Below are 22,671 nucleotides of genomic sequence, written 5' to 3'. Positions count from 1 at the left end.
TCTACTGCTATAAGGAACTCTTGTATAATATGAAGCATTCCCCCTGTAAATTATTTCCAATGGAAGAAGGGAAGACTTCTCAGATGACCAGGAAGATGAAATGCTACAGAAGCAGAAGGATTTGAGCCATGCTGTAAGACAACTTGAGACAGAAATGCAGGGTAAGAAACTATAGGTAGCCCTCAGGTTATGACCGCAATTGGAACTACAATTTCCATCACCAAGAGATGCGGTCATAAAGCAAGACACCATGTTGCTTAGCAATAGCAATATTGACTATCCCTATTGCCATTGTTAAATAAGGACCACACATGACGGTGATATGGGAAGAGGTGTGGAACTGGGTCCCAGGGACCAGACCCGCAGATGAGAGTGGTAGGCAGGCAGGCAGGAGCTGCAGCGTGGGCAAGTGGATGCTATTGAGTATGGGTGGGCAGGTACTGTGAACAGGTGCTATGGAGTGCGGCAGTGGTGGGTTTCAAAAATTGTTTGAACCTACTCTGTGGGTGTGGCCTCCTTTGTGGGAGTGGCTTGCCGCCCATGTGACCGGATGGGAGTGGCTTCCTGCCCATGTGACCGGATATGAAGATGCCGACGACACTTGTCAGAACCACCTTAAATTACCTCACACACAGCACTGGCAGGCATAAGAATAGGATGTAAAATTGTTTTTTAAAAGGCATCTTTGGTTTGCGTTAAAACAACTTCAACACACGCAACGTTCTGATTGCACCACAAACGCAGTAGTCATCCTTACCTTTCACAGAGGCCCTGAGTTTTATAAATAGGACATGATAGTGTAGAATAATCCTATCCAAGGACCAGTGGTGGGTTTCAAAAAAATTTGGAACCTCTTCTGTAGGTGTGGCCTGCTTTCTGGGTCCACTGGTGGAACCTCTTCTAACCGGTCCGGTAGATTTGACGAACTGGTTCTAACGAATAGGTGCGAACTGGTAGGAACCCACCTCTGGAGTGCGGGTGGGCAGCTTCCATGGGCAAGCATTACAGAATGTGGGTGGGTGGGTGCCATAGGCAGGCACTATCGAGTATGGGAGGGCAGGTGGTGCTACCGAGTGTAGATAAATGCCACAAAGAGATGCTTTGGAGTATAGCTGGGTACTATGGGCAAGTGCTACAGAGCATGGACAGGTGAGTGCCAGAGGTGGCCACTACAGAATACAGGCAGATGCTATGGAGTACAAGATCCATATGCTGCCTGAGGGCTCCTCAGAAGAAAAAGTGACAGGAGGAGTGTTGAGATCCCCTGCCAGCTTTCCTATAGGATCTGCTTATAGGAAGCCAGCATGGAAAGTTGCAAAAGGTGATCACATGATTGCAGGACAGTACGAACATAATGGCAAGCCAGTAGCCAAATACCTGCATAGTAATCACGTAACTGTGGGGCTGCTTTGATGGCTGCAACTTTGAGAACAGGACACAACTCCCCTTGTATAGCATTGTTGCAACTTTGAATAGTTACTGAAGGAGTAGTTGTAATCCAAGAGGGGACTGAGTCGGAAACTGGGTAGAGTCACACCAGGAGGGGATTACAAAGCTCACTAATTAATTAGTAACCAGACTCAGTCCAATCAGAGTACGGACAGTGTCAGCCCATACATGGATGCTATCTCCACCCTTATTGAGAACTAACCAGATCCAAAGATTGTTAATTATAACCTGGAAGTAAGCTAGGCAGTCTCCTAATAATTCATGAGAAACATCATGATCAAAATCAAAGATTGGAGATAGGCAGTGCCAACATCTATCAAGAACCAAGCAACAGAACAATATGCTCTTTCTATTTTAAAAAATGATGGTCTTTGTTTGAGATGCAAATGGCACCAGGAAGAGTAGCTGAGACAAGGGGACAAATACAAAGCTTTCGAATCCTGTTCTGATGCTGAGTAGCCTCAGCAGATGGAGATGTGATTTGATGGTTGAATCTGAAAAGAATATGGAGTGGAAGGCCAGTATGTAATGATCTGCTTCTCTGTTATTTAGGCTTTTCTAGCAATTATCGGTTGACTAATCATAAAAGGATTGATTCTGAATGGACTTGTGATCCATTCTGGCGTATATAATAAACTGAATTCTGAGGTGCTACCGTGTTTCCCCGAAATTACAACATGTCCTGATAATAAGACCATGCCATATTTTTCCTGTGGGCAAAAATATACGCCCTCCCCCAATAATAAGCCCCCTGGACAACACCCCCCTCCAGCCAGGCAGAGCACCACTCACCAACCTAGCGATATCCTGAAGGAGCAAAGCCGCAGGAACCGGGGGAAGGGGAGCAAAGGCGTTCACATTGCTTGACACCTTTGGGGTGGGTGGCTCTGTGCCCAACTGGACCGGCCAGCTGATCTTTGGGTCTCTGCTTCGCATGCACACGACAGCACATGAGCATGCATGCACTGACATGTGCACATGCTAGCTTATGCACACGTTCGCTCATGCTTGCACACCTTTCAGTTTGGGGATATGTGCGTGCACAATTTTGGGCATTCGGTGTCTAAAACGTTCACCATCACTGGATTAGCTCTTCAGACAGGAGCCCTATACTGTGATTGAAAGATAAGAATGCACTGAGAAACTCTAAGAAGGATTGAAAATGAGATGGGGAAAGATGAAAGAAAGCGAGAAAAGAGAAAATATGTTGATGAAGCAGAAGGACAATCAGCTGAAGAATGAATACGTTAATACTCAATGATCAGAAACAAAGTGAAAGGGTTCAGTAGGAACTATACATGTAGTCATACTGGGGCTCCCACCAATTCCACAGCTCTGGAAATCTCCAAATCAGGCTCTGGCCAGGCATGCATCTATGTACATAAATCTCACATATATTATGAGAAAGCATCAAGACACAGCAACTAATTGCAGTTATCGGTTAATATTTTGTTTCCAAATTATGCTCATATGACTTCTTTCAAAATTACATCACCCAGACAAAAGAGAGAGAAGATTATGATTTCAAGAGTTACAGAAAAAAAAACTCTGCTTACAATAGCAATAGCATTTAATATATGCTGCTCCATAGTGCTTTACAGCAGTTTATAGTGTCAACATATTGCCCCCAGCAATCTGGATCCTCGTTTCACTGACTTTGGAAAGATGGAAGACTGAGTCAATGTTGAGCCTGTCAGGATCAAATTCCAGGGTGTGGGCAGAGTTAGCCTGCAATACTGCATTCTAACCACTGCGCCACCAGGGCAAATTTGATAGATTGAAAGGCCAAAAGTGCCAAGTAAAGGATAACAGGGATAATGAAATTAAGCATCTAAGCAAAATGAAGGGGGAAAACAATAGATTCATGCAAGAAACTACTTTACGATATCTCCAAGGAAACAAAGTGAGTTAGTAGAACCAAAAACTTAATTGTTGAATAAAATTAGCTCGATTGTAGAAGGCATATCAATTCTCCCGGAAACTCTTATTATTTAAACAAAATAAAACAGCCGGCAAAAAGACAAGATGGAAGTTATCTTGTTTAAGGTAATTAAAAGGGAAAAAAATAGTAAGTTACTATAGGATACAGAAAGGAAATGCTTGAAAAGTAGCACTTCAACCTGTAATATAGTATAGAGGCTTTTCAACATGCACTACATTTTGTATGATTTAATGTGCAAGCGTTGGAAAATTTAGCTCTTTGGGTCCCATGATGGAGATTTATTGCTGCTTTGTGATTTCCTGAAAGAAAATGCCTGTAGGACAAAACCACTTACTGTATATACTCGAGTATAAGCCTAGTTTTTCAGCCCACTTTTTGGGCTGAAAAAAGCCGCCTCGGCTTATACTCGAGTCAGTGAAAAATTTGCCTGAAATGGAGGAGAAAAAGGGGCGGGGCCATGCCGCTGGGTGACACTCGTGAATGGCCCAGTGCCCCTGTGAGTTTCCCCTCCCTCTGTGTCAGTTTGCCGCGCAGCGCGCACCGCACCATCCCCCCTCCTCACGTTCTAATGTAATGCAGGGCTGTCTTACGATTCCCCTTCCTCCCCCTCCTGCCGTTCTGCAACGATGTCCCACCTCCTCCTTGTTATGGCAAGCAGCCACATAGCGATGTCCCACCTCCTCTGGTACAGTGATCCAATGATAGGAATCACTGTGCCGTGTGTCATAGGAGGCGGGACATCGCTCCCGAGGCTGCACGGGACATCATCATCACAGCGGGACATCAGCATCATGAGGTGAGTGAAGTATTTCATTGAATACACCGCTAGTTTACTGTTTTTCTTTGAAATAAATATTCAAAAACATTATTGGTATCTATTTTTATTTTTGAAATTTACCGGTAGCTGCTGCATTTCCCACCCTAGGCTTATACTCGAGTCAATAACTTTTCCAGTTTTTTGTGGTAAAATTAGGTGCCTCGGCTTATATTCGGGTCGGCCTATACTCGAGTATATACGGTATGCAGAGGGGTTTAGAAAGGCAGGTAGACATTCAGAAACAAAAAGCAACACTTAAAGCGATCTGCCAGCATTTCAAAAATACAAAAGGGAAGTAAATGGAACATCTATAAATTTTTCCATATGGAATGGCGATATTATTGTTAGTGACCTTTCTACAGGAAGCACCCATTCAGCACTTAAAACACAGCTGTATTATAAGCTTTCCAAACCTATCTGCCAAACTATAATGGTAGACCGGAACTGACATTCTAACATCTCAAACCTGTATCGATTAAAAATTTAAAAAATCCCTTTCAAGTAATGATACTAGCTCTCTTTAGACTTCACGAGAATCTTTATTTATCAATGGTACTATTTATTATGTGGAGAAGGGGGTGGCTGGCTATCAAGTTTTGTAGGTTCTCACCAGGGTGGATTTGATTTAAATCATATTTTTTAAAGAGCAACTGTCATCTCTGTCCTGCAGCAGCTTCTCTTCTGACCCACTGTTGACTAACCCAGTGTTTCTCAACCTTGGCAACTTGAAGACGTCTGGACTTCAACTCCCAGAATTCCCCAGCCAGCGAATGCTGGCTGGGGAATTCTGGGAGTTGAAGTCCAGACGTCTTCAAGTTGCCAAGGTTGAGAAACACTGGACTAACCAACAGTCCTAATATTGCAGAATATACAGCCTCAGGCTACATAATTAAGTTCCATTTCATGCTGAATAAACTAAGTTATTAATGTATCTTAAATAGAAAACTATCGTTAGATAGATTTTTACTCCAAAAGCATTTTGATAGAAATAAAATCTGATTTTTTAAAAATAAAATTTAAAAAAATCATTGATTTTTATCCACTCTAGTTACTATACCTAGAAGTATTATCCAATTCCAGTCAGGCAAGAATAATAATGTAAGAGGCAGCTTGATTGGCACCACTTTTGTTGAAGCAGGTCTTCATGTATGCCCTTTGATTCTTTATGCAACAAAAAGCAACTGGCTTACTTCTTATGAATCATCTGGAGTTGTCTTCCTCAAGCTGCTGTACTCCAGATATAATGTTATTGCAATTCCCAGCCAGCATGGGTTGTAAAAGCTCTACAAATTGAAGTCACAATACATTTGGGGAGCGTTAACTTGTAAAAGGCTAATCTGGAATTCAGGCATAGCTTGCATACTAACTTCCAAAATTCAGCATGCTGTCACAAGCAAGGATTGTTGGCCTTAAATTGTTGACCAATGAAGCATTCCTTCTCTGTCTGTATTTAGTCAGCATTCCAAATTCAGACAACATATCAATTTTAGACATTTCCCACAATGAACATCCATACATGAAAACAAAGAAAAGCAAAATGATGGCAAAGAGGTGACTGAAAGTAGCTTACTCTAACTCAGTGATAAATGCAGCCAAATGAGTAATAACAGCAACTAAATTGAATGAATTTATTGATGGAGCAATGGAGGCTAATTGCTAGTTAGTTTGTCCAGATTCATGACAATTGCATGACTGTGTTGCAATTTGAATCCAGACTCATTATTGCAGTGCTGTATCCACTTAATCTCAGATAAACCTCTTTTTTTTTGGCTTTGTTGAAATGATGCTCCATTTAAATTTCACTACTTCATATATTACTTGCTGTATTAATGTATATTTAAAATTACCATTGATTATGCTATATAAGAATTGTTTTATCCAACACCAAGTTATATATGGGGCTCTGCACAGACCACACATCTTAAAGTAGAAATGAGGTTTTACTCAGAAAATTCAATGCATAAGTAACAAAGTGGTCAGTATTCTCATTACCACTAGCTAGTAGGGAAAGCCTAGCATGTGTTTCTCGTAAAAGCAACCAGGTCACTAGTTTTTCTAATAAATGTACCTAGGCTGTGAAGGAAAGAGAAACAGAAAGGGGTGGTTTCTCACTTAAAAGTAACACTGAATGGTTTCTACAAAAATTTAAAGCCACACATGAATTCCAAGAATGTAGTTTCAGGAACCATTTCACAATGGTTGCAAACAACTGGTTAAAACTGACTGGATCACTGGATGAGTGTCAATTATTTGAAGTTTGAGGAGAGGACATGGTGCTTTGGCTAGTCAATCACTGAATATTAACTTTTTGGTCCTTTTCAGCTTATATCTCTAGAGAGAGGATGTACAGCTTGATCCAAGAGCCCATTTAAAAGAGATAGTAATTAAGCTACTTTTGGAAAACAAAATCTAATCTAGATTCCCAAAGATTGCATATTGTACAGACTGATCCCTCTCTGAGCAAAATATTTGAGCAAATAGTCAAATGAAAATAAAACTCAGCATATGATTTTTTTTCTCATTTTCATTTCAGACTCATTTTAGAACAGAAGCTGTCTTAAAAAGTCTGTGGGTAGCAACTACACTCGGACTGCTTCTGGGCTCTGCCCTTGGTGGGCTTTTATTTCTTTTTTTTTTAATTGAAAATTTTAGAAAAAAAAAACTTTTACAAATGTTTTTTTTCCCCCTGGCTTTTTATTGAATCATCATCATACCCACCAGTGGTGGGTTTCACAAATTGTTCGAACCTACTCTGTGGGTGTGGCCTTTGTGGGAGTGGCTTGCCACCCATGTGACCGGATATGAAGATGCCGACGGACACTTGTCAGAACCACCTTAAATTACCTCACACACAGCACTGGCATGCATAAAAATATGATGTAAACTTGTTTTTTAAAAGGCATCTTTGGTTTGCGTTAAAACAACTTCAACACACGCAATGTTCTGATTGCACCACAAACGCAGTAGCCATCCTTACCTTTCACAGAGGCACTGAGTTTTATAAATATGAGCATGATAGTGTAGAATAATCCTATCCAAGGACCAGTGGTGGGTTTCAAAAAAGTTTGGAACCTCTTCTGTAGGTGTGGCCTGCTTTCCGGGTCCACTGGTGGAACCTCTTCTAACCGGTTCGGTAGATTTGACGAACCGGTTCTACCGAATAGGTGCAAACTGGTAGGAACCCACCTCTGATACACATCCAATACTCAGCTGCTGAAGGCAGTTACCAGTCTCATCATTTTGATCCTATGCCTTTCCTAAGCCCTTTTCTGACTTCTTTTCCAGTCCCTAACCTTGCCCAAAGTTCTGTTCCTCACTTGCAAAACTCTTGATTTTCTCTCAGCATTTCTTTTCCAACACTTATCCATCTCTACTATTCTCTTATCCAAAGGTCTCCCAGTCGTGAAACACCGCTGATCTTTATAACATGGCTGCCATGTGATAAAGAAAAGGGGTTAAGAACCTCCTCAAATCTCATTATTTTGGGAACGGTTTGGATCATTTCCTAGTCCTAGCTGATATAGATACAGTTAACAATCACTTGAACTCTGAACCATGTTCAAAGTTATGACAGCAGTGAACAAGGAGACTTACAACTAATCCTCATAGCTGTGGCTGTCACCTTTCCCCACCATCATGTAATCACTATTTGCAACCTTCACTTCCAGCTTCTGACAAGCAAAGTTCATGGGGAAGCCAGCAGATGGTCGCAAATGGTGATCATGTGACATGACACCTAATGACCCAAGCTGGATTCACTTAATGATAGCAACTAGAACTACTGCAACTGCTGTTGTAAGTCAGTGCAGTCATGTGATTTTACACTTTTAAGACTGCATCACTTAGTAACGGAGTTGCCAGTCCCAATTACTGGATTAAGCAAAAACTACCTGTACTTTATTCTAACTAAGCAAAAATCCATGGAACTGAAATCAAAACAGTTTGCCCAATCTTATTCTTACGGGAGAGATTGGCTTTTTCTTACTCAGGTAACACCACATCTCCTCCCCACCCAATAAATCACAAGCACATTTGAAAAGCTGCAATCTTTTAAAGTGTTATTGCTATACAGAAGGTATAGCGTGGTGGCATAGTGGTTAGAGTGCAGTACTTCCGGCTGCTTCTGCTGACTGCCAGCTGCTGCAATTTGGCAGTTCAAATCTCACCAGGCTCAAGGTTGACTCAGCCTTCCATCCTTCCGAGGTGGGTAAAATGAGGACCCAGATTGTTGGGGGCAATAGACTGACTCTGTAAACAGCTTAGAGAGGGATGCAAAGCACTATGAAGCGGTATATAAGTCTAAGTGCTATTGCTATAGCAAACCAGGGCTGAAAGGGGAAGTCCAATGGGTACATTCAGGTTATAGATCAAATATTCCCTATCTCAAAAGAACAAAGATGTATTGGAGATTAGGATGTACAATACAATACAATAGCAGAGTTGGAAGGGACCTTGGAGGTCTTCTAGTCCAACCCCCTGCCTAGGCAGGAAACCGTATATCGTTTAAGACAAATGGCTATCCAACATCTTCTTAAAGACTTCCAGTGTTGGGGCATTCACAACTTCTGGAGGCAAGCTGTTCCACTGATTAATTGTTCTAACTGTCAGGACATTTCTCCTCAGTTCTAAGTTGCTTCTCTCCTTGATTAGTTTCCCGCATTGCTTCTTGTTCTACCCTCAGGTGCCTTGGAGAATAGTTTGACTCCCTCTTCTTTGGGGCAACCCCTGAGATATTGCAACACTGCTATCATGTCTCCCCTGGTCCTTCTTTCTATTAAACTAGACATACCCAGTTCCTGCAACCGTTCTTCATATGTTTTAGTCTCCAGTCCCCTAATCAACTTTGTTGCTCTTCTCTGCACTCTTTCTAATGTAGAGGAAAGTCAAAGGTGAAGGAACATCCATGGTATGAAATGCAGACAGGAAACCATTTAGGACTTTACAAAGGAAGCACTGCATTATAAGAATTATAAAAGTATAGAGTGACTGAGCCAGGAGCAATATAAAGTAGAAGTTACAAGAGTCAGTAAAATTAACCAGGATTTCTGCCTGCCAATGACAATGAACTTGATTTTCACTATTCTGTCCAAAGAAAACTTGCATGATTGTAAACAAGTGAGAGTAGAATTTAAGAGTTAAGAATTCTAGCCTATCAAATAAAGAAGAGTACTGAGAGAATTAAAGAATTCAGTGAGAGGATAGCTAAGGTGGAAAACTAAGATGTTAAATTTTGTATGAACTGCAAAATGAGTTGCAAATTGATGAATAAAATAAATAATGAATTTTGGACATATGTACAGAGTTTGAGATAGTATCAAGACTATGCAGAAGAAATATTAGATCAACCAAGTTGGATGTATTAAAGCAATACAATGGACCATTTATTTGCTCCTTAAACCTGTGAACATGGCCAGAACTTTTCATCCCACCCCTTCAGGAGTGCAGGGAGTACAAAACTTTTGTTTCCACTTTGCAATTCCCATAGGCTACCACCAGTGAGTAAAACACAATAAAGCCTTTGTATCTTTAAGCAACAACTCCGCTTTGCCAATATTCCTATTTCCTCATTTATAAGGCAGGAGACATTCCCAATTGAAGAGGGTTCTCTGTTTTGGGGAAAATAAAAGATCTAATGGTACAGAGGTTTTCCATTGCTGGTATGTAACAGATTCTTTCACAAACATCAATCAGATAACCAACAACAGGTATTGAATACCAAAACAGTTTTCAGCTAATAAAATAATAAAGTATATGTGGATTGTTTTTCCTCAGCAAAAGTTAAAAGCCACTAATATTTCCCGCTCAGAGAAAATACTGGAAGTCTGAACTTGCCCAAGTATTTGATTCCATCCCATCCCACTTCTAGGTTAAAAGGTTATTTTCATCTCAAGCTGAGAACCAAATTAATTAAATTGCATTAGGGACCAAATGAAAAGGAACCAACAAGGTTAAAAGTGAAAATGTGGCAGCAACAGAGCAGACTAAAAATCACTTCCAGTACGCCAGTAACTGGATCCCATTTTCAATAGGGTATTGGACATTTGAATTTTTTAAACCCAGCTGCAACACCAGTTGTCGAATGGTGTAAGTCACCATGTTAATGATCAAATCTACAAAACTGAAATCTGGCACTGGACCTGAAATATTGTAACTAACACAATGTAAAATATTTGACCTGAGGCTATATGTGACTTCAAAAACTGAGGGAAGAGATTCATTTCAGCTTGAGCGTTGCCTGCTGTCCAACCTCTCTAAGGTAGATCCCATCAGCAGGCAGGACTTACCCACAGCCCGGAACAAGCAGGCCCCATCTTCCTTCATCTGTTTTATGATGAACCCTTTCTTCTCTCTCAGCGCCTTCTCGAACCTGTGTTCCTGCTGGTGACAGGAGGGGCAGATGTCAGCAAGTTAGACAGCATCCCCATCCCACAAATGAGGGAGGGCAACATAACCAACTTTCTCTCCTGTTCTACCCATGATTACTTATAAAAAGAGGGACCAGCCACCTTGGAGAACAAAGTTTATCCACATGCAAATAAGTAACTCTGCTGCCCACTAGAGGCTGCCCACAGCAAGCAGCGATCATTACAACCCTGGGTTAATCGCCCCCCCCACCCCGTTAATTCCAAATTGTGATGTAACTAAGAATAGAATTACACAGGATTGGCACGAATCAAAAGATGCACAACTTTATTTATATATCTGTTTTATACTTTGCCTTTATAATTAGGTAAGGCAGCTAACAAAAATTTAAAATTGAAACAGAGTATAAAACATAAATGAACAGTAACATTTGTATTGCATCCTATTAATTAAAAAACTGATCAGGAATGTGTTCAGGGATTTTTTTTTTCAAATCCAAGAGAGTAGGGGCCAAACAAAACTCCTAAAGAAGTGCTCCTTTTTCTGGGAGCAATCGAGGAAAATGCTATTTTTCTATCTGTGCCGGAAAGATGGACTGTTGACAGCATGGGATTCTTCCTACAAATCTTGATAAGATTGTCAGGTTTGCAACAGTGGAAATAATCCCTTTATTGATCCTAAGCCATTTAAGGCTTTACAGGTCAGTCACAATTTCTTAGATTGAACCCAGTGAGCAAAATTCCCATATTCAAAAGTCAGATGAAACCTCTTCACCTCCCATCCTTGTTGTACAGAGCAGTGTTTTTCAACCTTGGCAACTTGAAGATGTCTGGACTTCAACTCCCAGAATTCCCCAGCCAGCATTCGCTGGCTGGGGAATTCTGGGAGTTGAAGTCCAGACATCTTCAAGTTGCCAAGGTTGAAAAACACTGGTACAGAGAATGTGAGAGGTAATGAAGCAGGAAGATAGCAGCTAAGGAACTCGTACAGGACAAGGCACCACTCTGGGGGCTTCGTGATTACAAGCTCATTTTGGTACACCCCCCATATTTTTTTGCAAATACCCAGAGCTTTAAGAACAGCACTTAAGTCATGCCTGGTTCTACAATTCTGTTTTCTGCATTCTCCTACCCACTTATCTAGCTCTGCAACCTGTACCCTTCTAAACATTCTAATTGAATAATTCCCTTCTCTCCTAAATAAACACATTCAGTCATTTTTGAAGTAAATGTCACAATTTCATATGGTATCATTGCTTCAAGCATACCGGTAGGTTACCATTAGTGTGAGTTTGAATAGCACAATGCTTGATTTACTGCAAATTATGAAGGGAGAGCAAATGTACTTTGCATATAAGTAGCCTCTTTTACAGTGTTTCATTAATATGTAAACATTTGTGTTTCATGCTGGAGCCAATTACCCTATTTTTCATAGAAATATCGCTTTGAATATTGTAAATTTGAATAATGCAACCATTTTGTGGGATTCACTACCGGTAATTGTACTAATTGCGATATATCTATATTGAATAGGTACCTTATTTTTGTTCAAGAAATAATCACTTAATGATCCATTGCATACTGTCTTCCAGTACTCTATTAAAGAACTTAGTCATTAAAAGTTGACACCAACTTGATGGCACACAAGTAATCTGGGAAAACATATATTAATGGCAATTCAAAAGAATGCTACTCCAAATTTATTGAGCCTTTTGTCTTTGGCTCAAATAGTTTCATTGCCATCTACTGGCAACAGCGAGAGCTAGATTTTTAAGTACTCAAGATTTTCTTATTCCCTTTGTTAGCAATTCTACCGTTTCATCATTTCCTATCTGCCCAGGTAATATTGAATTTGAACAGATTAGGGAAAGAAAATATTTGCAGAGTCAGGGTACTAGATTAGGGACATAAGGAAGACTAGGTGATAGTCCCTCTGGAAATCTCTGCTGGTGTTTATTTTCCTTTTAATTCTGGCTTTAACTCTATAATCTTGCAAACATTCAGTCATGAAACAATTTTATGAAGACCAAAAAGGAATCTCTAGTCCAACAGTTTTTTTGTGTGTGCTAAAAATTACAAGAAGAGCATAAAACAGACTACGAATTAATGAATCCTGTTTTAAAAAAGAACACTGACAATTCAAAACAATATCTTGTGGTTACTTAAAAGCTTCATATCTAAAGTTTAGGCCTACTCCAACTGTGTTCCTTGGAGACAAAGATCAACAATGAACAAAAAGGAAAATACCGCCAGACAGGGGGTGGGGTGGGGTGGGGAAACTGTGGATGCTTCAATTGCTATGTTTTGGTGCAAAATGTCCTTCTTTGGCTACTTTGCAAACTGGCATTCTCCAGATCTTTATGACTCTATGGCTCTCCTGTCCATTTAGCAGCCTTTATCACTGAAGGGAAAAGGGAAAGGGGGGAAAAACCAATGTTTTTTTATTATCCTGTGAAGATTCCTTAGGCTTGTATGCCTGAAGATCTCTCTTGAATTCTACAGCAGGTAGTCATCGATTTAACACAGTTCATTCAGTGATTGTTCAAAGATAAGATGGCACCGACTTATGACCATTTTCACACTTATGACCTTTGCAGCACCCCGTGGTCATGTGATTTACATTCAGAGGCTTGACAACGGGTTCATAGTTACGATAGTTTCGGTGTCCCGGGGTCATGTGACCCCCTTTTGTGACCTTCTACCAAGCAAAGTCAATGGGGAAGCCAGATTCACTTAACAACCGTGTTCCTACTTTAACAATTGCAGTGATTCCCTTAACAAATGTGGCAAGAAAAGTCGTGCAATGGGGCAAAACTCACTTAACAAATTTCTCATTTAGCGACATAAATTTTGGGCTCAATTTTGGTGGTCGTAACTTGAGGACCACCTGTACTACCAGGAGATGACATAATATGACCATGTAGACTTAATACTTTTCACTGGATAAGGCAGGAACACTATGACACTTATTTTGATTAGTTCATTAGAAACTTTTCTAAGCAATCTGGCACATTAAAATGCAGAGAAGATAAATATAAAAAGAAAATGAACTGTAATTATTGTAAGAAATGGGTACATGCTGCAGCCTGATTATATCACATATATGATGACTCTTAATTTCCAAACTCCTCAGCAATAGGTAGAAGAGCTAGGGAGTTATGGTTGTTGCAATCCAGACACCCAGAAGGTTGACCCAGGGTATGGAAACTTCAAGATACATCAACAACACATCCAGACTTGCTACTCCACAAAATTCACCATTCTGCAGACTCACTATTCTCACACAGATCAATAGAAAAGACATGGAATATTCCGCTTCTCACATAACAACTTGCTATATTTCTGTTCTAAGCACAAAAAAGAAAAATCCATTATCCTTCACTGTCTACTTAACATCTGCAGGAAATTTCTTTATATATATATATATAAAACTAGCAAGTAATGCCAAAATATATAAGGTTATATAATCCCCCTGTGGGATATGTAAAAAAATAAAAATAAACCTTTGGTGTTTTGAAGTGAACATGCATGAACAGAAAGAAGGTTTTATATAGTTCATGACTTTGAGGGAATATTTCTTTATTTCAAGTTTCATCATCACACATGGTACACTTCTCAACCTCTCAACTATGCAATAGTAACATTCCTGTTCATATCCTTTCTATTCAATAAAAAAGCCACATTGGTATCACTTCAATTGTTAAAAACCACTTATCATTTTTCCACCTTCGTTGTCCTTCATCTACCAATTCACTTCCAAACTTGAGATTAGGAAATAAATGTATAAATTTATTGAGATATGAAATTGGAGGGGGTAAGTGCATGTGGGGGTAGCTCAAAGGAAATGAGCTGAAATCATGACTACAGCCAATCTGGTTGTATACATCAAAATTGCAAGTGACCTTCAATCATTCATGAGAAATGGGTAATACCCCTATCACAATCATGCTGAAAAATTGCACACATACACAGTATAATTTGCCTAGCCACTTTGCAAAATATGAAAATGAACATCTTCCTTTCCTTATATCCCTAGCTGGGGAAGGGCAAGGCACAGTTTTCATCTATTCCAAATCATGTATCATAACCATGAGAACTCTTAGCAATATTATTGATTTGGATGTTTCAATGGCATGTCAGATGCCAAATGTTCTTAGAATAAGATGCAACCCTTGCTCAAGGCCTAGTTTATCTGTGCTTATGATGCAGTATTACATAGCTTTTTTACAGGTAGTCCTAGGCTTATGACCATTTGCTTAATGGTAGTTCAAATTAACAACATCCTTTGAAAAACATCATTTATGATCTAAATTTGAATTTATCACCTTCACCTTACCCCCCCTCCCAGTCACATGATCACAAACTGGGCATTTCACAACCAGCTCACATTTACAACTGGTTATAATATCCTATAGTCACCTGGGCATGATTTGTAACATTTTTTTGCCAGTTTTCAGCAAAGCACACCATTCATTAAGCTGGATTCACACTTATAATCACAGTGACCTGACCATGGTGAAATGGTTATAAAATCAGGTCTGGTCACATGATCACTAGGATTTACAATCACAATGACTTAAAATGAAAATTCCTGTCCCAACTGTGGTTTTATGTTGAGAATTACCCTTTTCTGTGCAAATCTTAATTCTTATACGGAACCATGTACATATGGAATCCAACTTCATTTAGTCATTTAGCACATTTTGCAGTGTTGACCTAAGCAAAAATTAGAGACCCACTTTTGTGCAGTGGTTAAACATCAGGGTAGAAACCAGACCATTAGTACTAGTCCTGCCATAGGCACAAAACCAGCTGGGTGATTTTTGGCCTGTCATTCTCTCTTGGGCCTAGGAATGAGGCCATGGTAAACCATTTCTCAAATCTCACCAAGAAAACTGTAGAGGCTTTCCAAGCAGTCACCAGAATAAATACTGATTTCAAATAAAGCAAAAAGCAAAAACTGCATTCAATTTACTCCATATGGGCACCTCTTAACTGTATTCTTATCTATCCTTGACCAACATATTGAGTGAAGGTGAAGGGGGTTACTATCCAACAAATGTGGATGCTTAGATAGATGGTTAGAAATCACCACAGTAGATGCTTTCTATAGAACTTTAGAAAGATTAAGGCAAAAATTCATCTAAATTTCTCTTCAGATTTGCTAATTCATTTCTGATAAACAAGTAAGCAGATATACAGAGATCAGCACATACAATTAAAGCTCATACTATAATCATGAAAAAGAATTCAACAATAATAGGACACTTCAGAGTAAATAACTCTCCTCAGAAATACGATAAGTATCTTGAGTCCCAGCATCTAAGAATAGACTGACAGTCATAGATTAGAAGATGATAGGGATAACACAGTTCAATTATATCTATACATAATTTTATTCTTCTTATATCTTTCCCCAAAACTACCTGCTATGCCTAGAACATTTCAGAGAGATTATGATGAGTTGCCCTGTATGGTCTGAAATAACTTGTATTATATAGGCCCTCTTTAATGAGCTCCATAATAACTGTTGCTTTATTAAAATAATTTCTGGTCATATGTTAAAATACTAGGGTAACATTCTAGCTGGCTTACAACTTACAACTTACAACATTCTAGCTGGCTTACAACTCTTATCCCTAGGGAAGTTGCCGGACTAATTTGTTTCCCAAAACTGCAGTCTATTTATTAAATAATATAATTGCCAAATGTTAATGTTCCATGTCAGTGGAACAGGTATGATGCTACAACTTTCTAAGCCTCTGAAACAACTTCATACTCACAAGCATTTTTTTTTCTAAAAGAGGAAGACCCAGTCAGTGGAAAATAGCAAGTGACATAGACTAATATGAATTCTACCAGGGCAAACTGAAGGGCAAACTGCTTAGTCTAACCCTAAAACACATTGCTCACATGCCCCAGACTGTATTACTCCTCATAATTATTGTCTTTCCAATCATGTGCATCTTAACAGAATATAGTACACCAATTAGGATCTGGTACATTAGTACCACAGACTTACAAACAGGGTATCAAGCTGGCCTGTCCAGGAACTTAATTGAATTGCACTGCTATTCAGAAGTCTTTTAAGTGAACTAAGAGCTTTTTGATTTGAAGGTTTGCGATTATAGACAAATTAACTTGCCCCAAACTTTTAGATACATCAATATAAACATTTAATGGGCTTTTTCAATACACAAAGCTTGGCAATTTTCCAAAGCAACTTGCTTTGTTGTGTAATTGTTGCATTTAATAGGTTTTCCCTCAAATGCTGGACTCAAATTCACAGTGCTACAGTTTAAAACAGCTGCTTTGCCTTCTTTTTCTATGTCATGGGGAATTTGGCTTTTTAATATATTTAAATTGCTGCATCTGCCAAAACCTGAAGTTAAATTCTAAGCCAAGTGTTCTGCTTCAACCATTTGACATCCAAATTTTCCATCAATTCTAAAAGAAGGATAAGGTGGTAGTATAGAATATTCCAGCTACTTTTTTGCCACATTAACATTACTTATCTCTTTAGCTGAAATAACATCAAATGGCTTAATTTTATTTAAAAAATGCCTATAACCCAATACAATATGCAGTGATCCTAGAGCAGATTTAAAAGCAAGGAAAGCACTGTATTTTTAAGCTAAAACTTAAATAATTGTTCTCTAGAGCCACTCTGGTAGTGCCTAATTCAAATTAGCTTCCCACTGGTATGTTGGGATGAAGAGAACTCACTTGTATTTCACAATTTCGACAGTTTTCTAGTTTACCTCAAGCCAGGGATTTGAATCACAAATACAACACTTCTTCCGCGTGTTCCATAAGACCTGTCTTATAGCAACTGAGCTAAGAAGGCTCTTTGGTAATAAACCATTGCAAAATATACTTACTGTCAAGAAATGATAGTATACTATATAGAAAGTTAAAACTTAAGCATGCTGAAATGTTATGTAAGAAACATCTTGAGTGGAGAGCGAATGGGTAGATGCTGCCTAGGAAATGATCAGATAAGAGAGAACATAGCCCATAGCTGCATAACGAGTAGAGAAATTGGCTCAGAAGGGACCCTCCCTAACATCTTCTCAGACTGTAAAGGAGACAGCAGGAGATTTGTACTTTCAGACTTGCAAGATTCTGTTAATGTAACCTTACAATAAAGCAGAATGAGCTCAACTGATCATGTGTCTGGTTTACCTGGGAAGTCTGACATATACTTAGTAATAGCCCAGTTGAGAAGACCATAGGGGCAATTAATGAATCAAAAAGAAATCTGTTTATTCTTAAAATGGAAGGGCTCAAAGCTTACTAACATTACATTTTAAATTCAATTAAATATTTCCATTTGAAAATTTTCACATTGCCCAGTCTTGAAGAACAGTTTATTTAAAAACAAATGTCCTGGGTTTCATAATTAGACATAAGTGAAACCTAATCAATGTTATATAGCCATACACACAGTACGGGCATATAAATGCTGGAATCTAACTTCTGAATAGCATGCTTGTTGGATCTGTAACCGCAATTGTTAGTATTCCTTCCATCATACTTTTCCTCAGTCTCTCCAATTCACAATAGGCAAACTCTTTCTTGTACAGATATCCCGTATTATTAAGCCGTTGCCAAATACATAACTGCAATCAGATTAATCAGTAATAATCAAGCATGGATACTTATATTTGCAACTCCTCCAAAACTGCAGGGAAAAAAACCACTATTTTCATTTAATTCTACAGCTATCCTAAAACAAACCTGCTTTTTTTCTAATTACAATGGAGCTTTTGTTCCTTTTTTGCCCACACCTAATGTTAAAAATTCACTCTCCCCCTTTTTTTTATCCTCAGCAGGTGTAATCAATTGGTATGATATCCTAGTTGTGATGACATAAGAAATAAAAGTTAACCATCAATCAACTAGCCTAACCAATTTGGTGGAGAAAAAAGTGAAACTACCAAAATAAGTGAATTTAATCTATTGCATGAAGCTTTGGGCAAAAAAATGTTTTATGAGTTTATGAGTTTTATGAGTTTTATTAGTATTTGTAGGCCGCCCTTTTCCCTGAGGGGACTCAGGGCGGCTCACACAAAACCGGGAAGGGGGAATACAGACATTAAGATAGAAACATATAATAAAATAGTAAGCAACATACATTCATCATTCGGGAGGTGAATTTGGCAGGCAAAACAGGAACAAGAGATACAATTTAGTGCTGCTATCAAAAACAAACTGCAATCTGTAGGAAGAAAGTTTTCTCCTCATATGGAGATTGAATGTTTACCTTTTACTCCCAAACAGGACATAGCACTCCAGTGGACAGACTCCCCTCTTCCTGTTTGAACTCAGAGGATCCCTTTATCCTTCCATCAGTATCCTCATTCTCCTTTGCCTCACATTAGTATAGCTTCATATTCCAGATCACCAAAGTCATGGTCACTATCAGCTAAGCAGATTTAGCAGAAGAGGTTCACTTTCCTATTCGAATCCTCAATAACCGTTCTCCTTCCTTTCAGGATTACTGTATACTAACACCCTACTACAATACAACCCCCCCCCCACTCCTCCAATTCCTTTTTGAACCAACAACTTTCTTAAACAAAAATGGCAAATACCTACATTGAGATATGGAAGGGATTATTTCTCTGGGATGCATTCCTGGCAATTTAGCAAAATTATTTCAGACATGGTGCTACCAACGCACTGAATTTGCACACCTCATTGCCATGGGCGAGCCACCTAAAAATTAAAGGTGACGCAACTTTTTTTTCCCCCAATAGAAAAGAGGCATAGCAGCCAGTTCATACACCTTAAGAGGCAGTTGCAGATGATCAGGAAAGTTGTGCATCACAGGCTAAACTCATCGGGAATATCAAAGGGGCAGCAATTTGGTAGGCCAGCCGGTGTGCTTTCCAGCCACAACTCGGTCGACCATTTCTAACCATTGGCGGGGTGGTGGTGTTTAAGTAAACCATTATTGTCTTATAATCCAGGAGTTGAGCCAAGCCCCTCCTATGCCTATCACACCAAAGGTTCTTCCATGCCCGTCCAGAGGCCTCCCCCTCCCACCGTCTCGATTTTCGGGTCCTGTCGCTAGAGGGGTACCTGCTCAACGGTGGCCGGGTCCATGCTCTCGATGCGGGCCGCCGCCGTCTCGTACTCGTCTTCGCTGTTGTAGCCGGCGCCGACCTCATCTTGCTCGGGGCTATTGCCTCCCCCTCCCCCAGGCCCCGCCGCCCCGCCGAGCCCACCGCCGGGCCCCCCCTGCCGTCGCCGCTTGCTGTGGCCGGGCCCGGAGCAGCAGCCGCCGCCTACTCCGCCCCGCGCTTCGGCCGCTCCAGGGTCGAGTAGGCCGAGGCCGGGCCCGTCGCCCCCGGCTCCAACACCGGGATTGGGCGGCGGAGGGGATCCGGCGGGGGGCAGTCCCCAGCGCGGCGGCGGGGGAGGCGGCGAAGCCCGGGGACGGGCTCCGCCGCGGCCGGAATGCGAGTCCCCGGGTCCGACGCCTCCTCCGACGCCGCGCGGGTGGGAATCGGCGCCGGGGCAACCCCGGGAATCAGGGCCGCCCACGCCGCCGCCCCCTCCTGGGCCGCCGGGGCCTCCCCCTCTCGAGCCGGGCTGGTCCCTATCTCCGTCTCCGGCAGCCGGGCAGGCCTTCTTCTTAGGCAGGATCGTCATGGCCAAAGCGAGGACAGGAGGAAAGGGGGCAGGGAGGAGGAGGAGCACCGAGGGACGAGACCCCTGGGCAGGAGCCTCGCGGGAGGACCCGCGTGCCGAGGCGGCGGTGGCAGCAGCGGCGGCGGCCAGAAGAAGACCGCCGCTCACCGAGGGCCGACCGCCGCCGGGTGCCCGGATGAGGAGGGCTAAGCCACGGGCAGGTTACCCGGATGAGGAGGGCTCGGGGAAGGAGGGGGGGGGAAGAGGCAGAGGGAGGCAGCGGCGAGGAGTCCAAAGGGACGGCAGAAAGGAGAGGGAAGGTGAAGGGAAGTGCCCGGATGACAGGCTCAAGCACAACGTATGGCCGTCCCACGGCAACTCGGCTCGGCTCAGCAGGGAGGCGGAAGGAAGCGAAGCATTCAATCCCCAGGAGGCGCCCGAGAGGGAAGCGGCCGTCCCGGGCGGCCCAGTTTGGCTGAAAAGGGCCTTTCCCCGCTGGCGCCTAAAGCTTCCGGACCGCTGGCGGCCTCCTGACAGCGGCGTCTACTATGGCCCATCTATGGGTCCGGCCTAGTGTCAACATCAACACAGCCGGCCTCTGACCCCGGCGAACTCGACTTCCGTTTCCACGCCCCTTAGCAACAGCTGAGGCGGTCCCCGGGCAGGCCTTAGCAACCATCCCTTTTTTAATGGTTGAGCGGCACGTGATTTAGACATTCATGGGCCGGTAGTGACGGAAGTCCTTCCCTGAGTAGTCAGCGCTACTGTCAGTTAGCTTGCTACTCTGTCTTTTTATTTCTCCTCCTTCTCTCCCCCCCCCCCCGCTCCACCGTTGACCGAGTGAGGGAGGCGGGAGCTTTTAATCACGCTTAGCGGTAGACTTCGTTCCGATAGGGCTAAGGAATATAAATGCCGTTCCTTAATTCGTCAACAAATGCAAATCTCATTTGTAATTGGCGGAAATGGGCATTCTTTGTGATTGGCTGGGGAGTTCTCCCGGGTGTAAAAATTGATAGGTTGAGGCAAAAGTTCTTGCGGCTTGTCCCAAAATTCTTCGATCCGATTGGCTACTGAGCTCTTCCGAGTGTCCTGATTCCTAAACCGTCCAAATCGAGAAAGTGTGTTCCGGTGCTTTATATTCTTTTTCTTAAACTCGATGTTATCCCAACAGTTGAAACTACAATTCCCAGAATACTTATTCAAAGGCCGCGCTTTCTGGATATACCGGGAATCGTAGTCCCAAGGTTTCTTACTCTGCCGGCCGTATGTCCGAAGCATGTGAACAATAAAACGTTGAACTAAACAGGTTGCTTTTCTTGTATAATTATTTTTAAAGAGAGGACCTGAAAATGAAATTAGTTTTCATTTTATAGACGTACTTAAAAATAGCTCTTCAACCGTTTTAGGGTGTATTAAATACAATATAATGGCAAGAAATATGGCCAAAAACTGTTTTAATACAAGCTTTCCCAAATGGAGGTGTACTTTGGGAGGCGCAGAGAGAGTCCAGGGATGGTATGAAGAATCTTTTAGTTAATAAATCCACCTAGCTTAAAGTTTAGTTGTATTGTTTTCATTATTCATTTGTGTTCATTTCGGTGTTTGGATTTTTTGGGGGACTGTCTACGTTAAGATAATACTAAAGGCAATTTTTGGTTAAAAGTAGCTGTTTTAAAAGGGCATTTTTAATACATATGGACAAAAGTTCTAAAGAACATTCCACACGATACTGAATTTAGAAGCATTGTTTCTGTTAGTGTTAGCAGCTAAGAAACCATGAATACTGACTGCAAGTATCTGGCTTACACTAGATGCCATTGAGAAGCAAGAGATTTCTGTGCAAGAAGTTTGAATCCTTTTGTATCTCTATGCTGTAATCTAGCAGCGACCCAGATTTTTGTAAACCCTCTATAGGTAAATTCTCAATTTACAACCATTTAACAATGGTTTGGAATCACAATATTGCTGAAAGAAGGGACCTATGACGCGTCCTCAAAGTTATGACTGTTGCACCACCCCAGTCATGTGATCGCAATTTTTGGGTACCTGGCATCTACAACAGTTGCAGCATCTGCAAGTCATGTGATTGTGTTTGTGACCTTTCCACCCAGATCCCAACAAGCAAAGTGGATGGGGGAAACTGGATTCCCTTAATAACTGCATGATTTGCTTAAAAACCACAGCTATTGACTTAAGAACTGCAATAAAAATGGGGTCCGTCACATGATAACTTGCTTAATAATTGAATCACTTAGCATCACACATTCTGGGAATGTATGAACAACAGAGACAACATTTGAACCTCGCTGTTATATTCAAATTATGCAATTCAAGTTATTTGTGGAACCAGAGGGCAGAATATGTTAAAATAGCCCTGTTCAAAGCTGTGTGATATTTGCAGTGTTCCCCACCCTTTTCCTGATTACTGATTTTCAATATTTATGTCTCCAAAATATGTTGAA

The 22,671-nt window shown here is 41.1% G+C and overlaps 1 protein-coding gene across 2 annotated transcripts in view; it reads right to left on the bottom strand.

Annotated features, from left to right (window-relative positions):
- OTUD5 (OTU deubiquitinase 5) overlaps positions 1-20,779 on the bottom strand; it is a 59,158-nt gene extending 38,379 nt beyond the window's left edge. Inside the window, exons 1-2 of one of the 2 annotated variants that reach the window (XM_087710783.1) lie at positions 19,658-20,779; positions 10,493-10,586 (exon numbers count right to left, since the gene is read on the bottom strand). In XM_087710783.1, the coding sequence (XP_087566909.1) occupies positions 10,493-10,586; positions 19,658-20,230 (667 nt within the window). In that variant the 5' untranslated portion in view covers positions 20,231-20,779. The remainder of the gene's footprint in view (positions 1-10,492; positions 10,587-19,657) is intronic. The other variant, XM_087710784.1, reaches the window with a different exon arrangement.
- Between the last annotated feature and the right edge of the window lie 1,892 nt (positions 20,780-22,671).

Source organism: Thamnophis sirtalis, unplaced genomic scaffold (assembly GCF_051295495.1).
Source record: "Thamnophis sirtalis isolate CommonGarterSnake01/CBP01778 unplaced genomic scaffold, rThaSir2_p1.2 scaffold_3, whole genome shotgun sequence".
NCBI classification, from domain to species: domain Eukaryota; kingdom Metazoa; phylum Chordata; class Lepidosauria; order Squamata; family Natricidae; genus Thamnophis; species Thamnophis sirtalis.
This window is presented reverse-complemented; position numbering and strand designations above follow the sequence as displayed.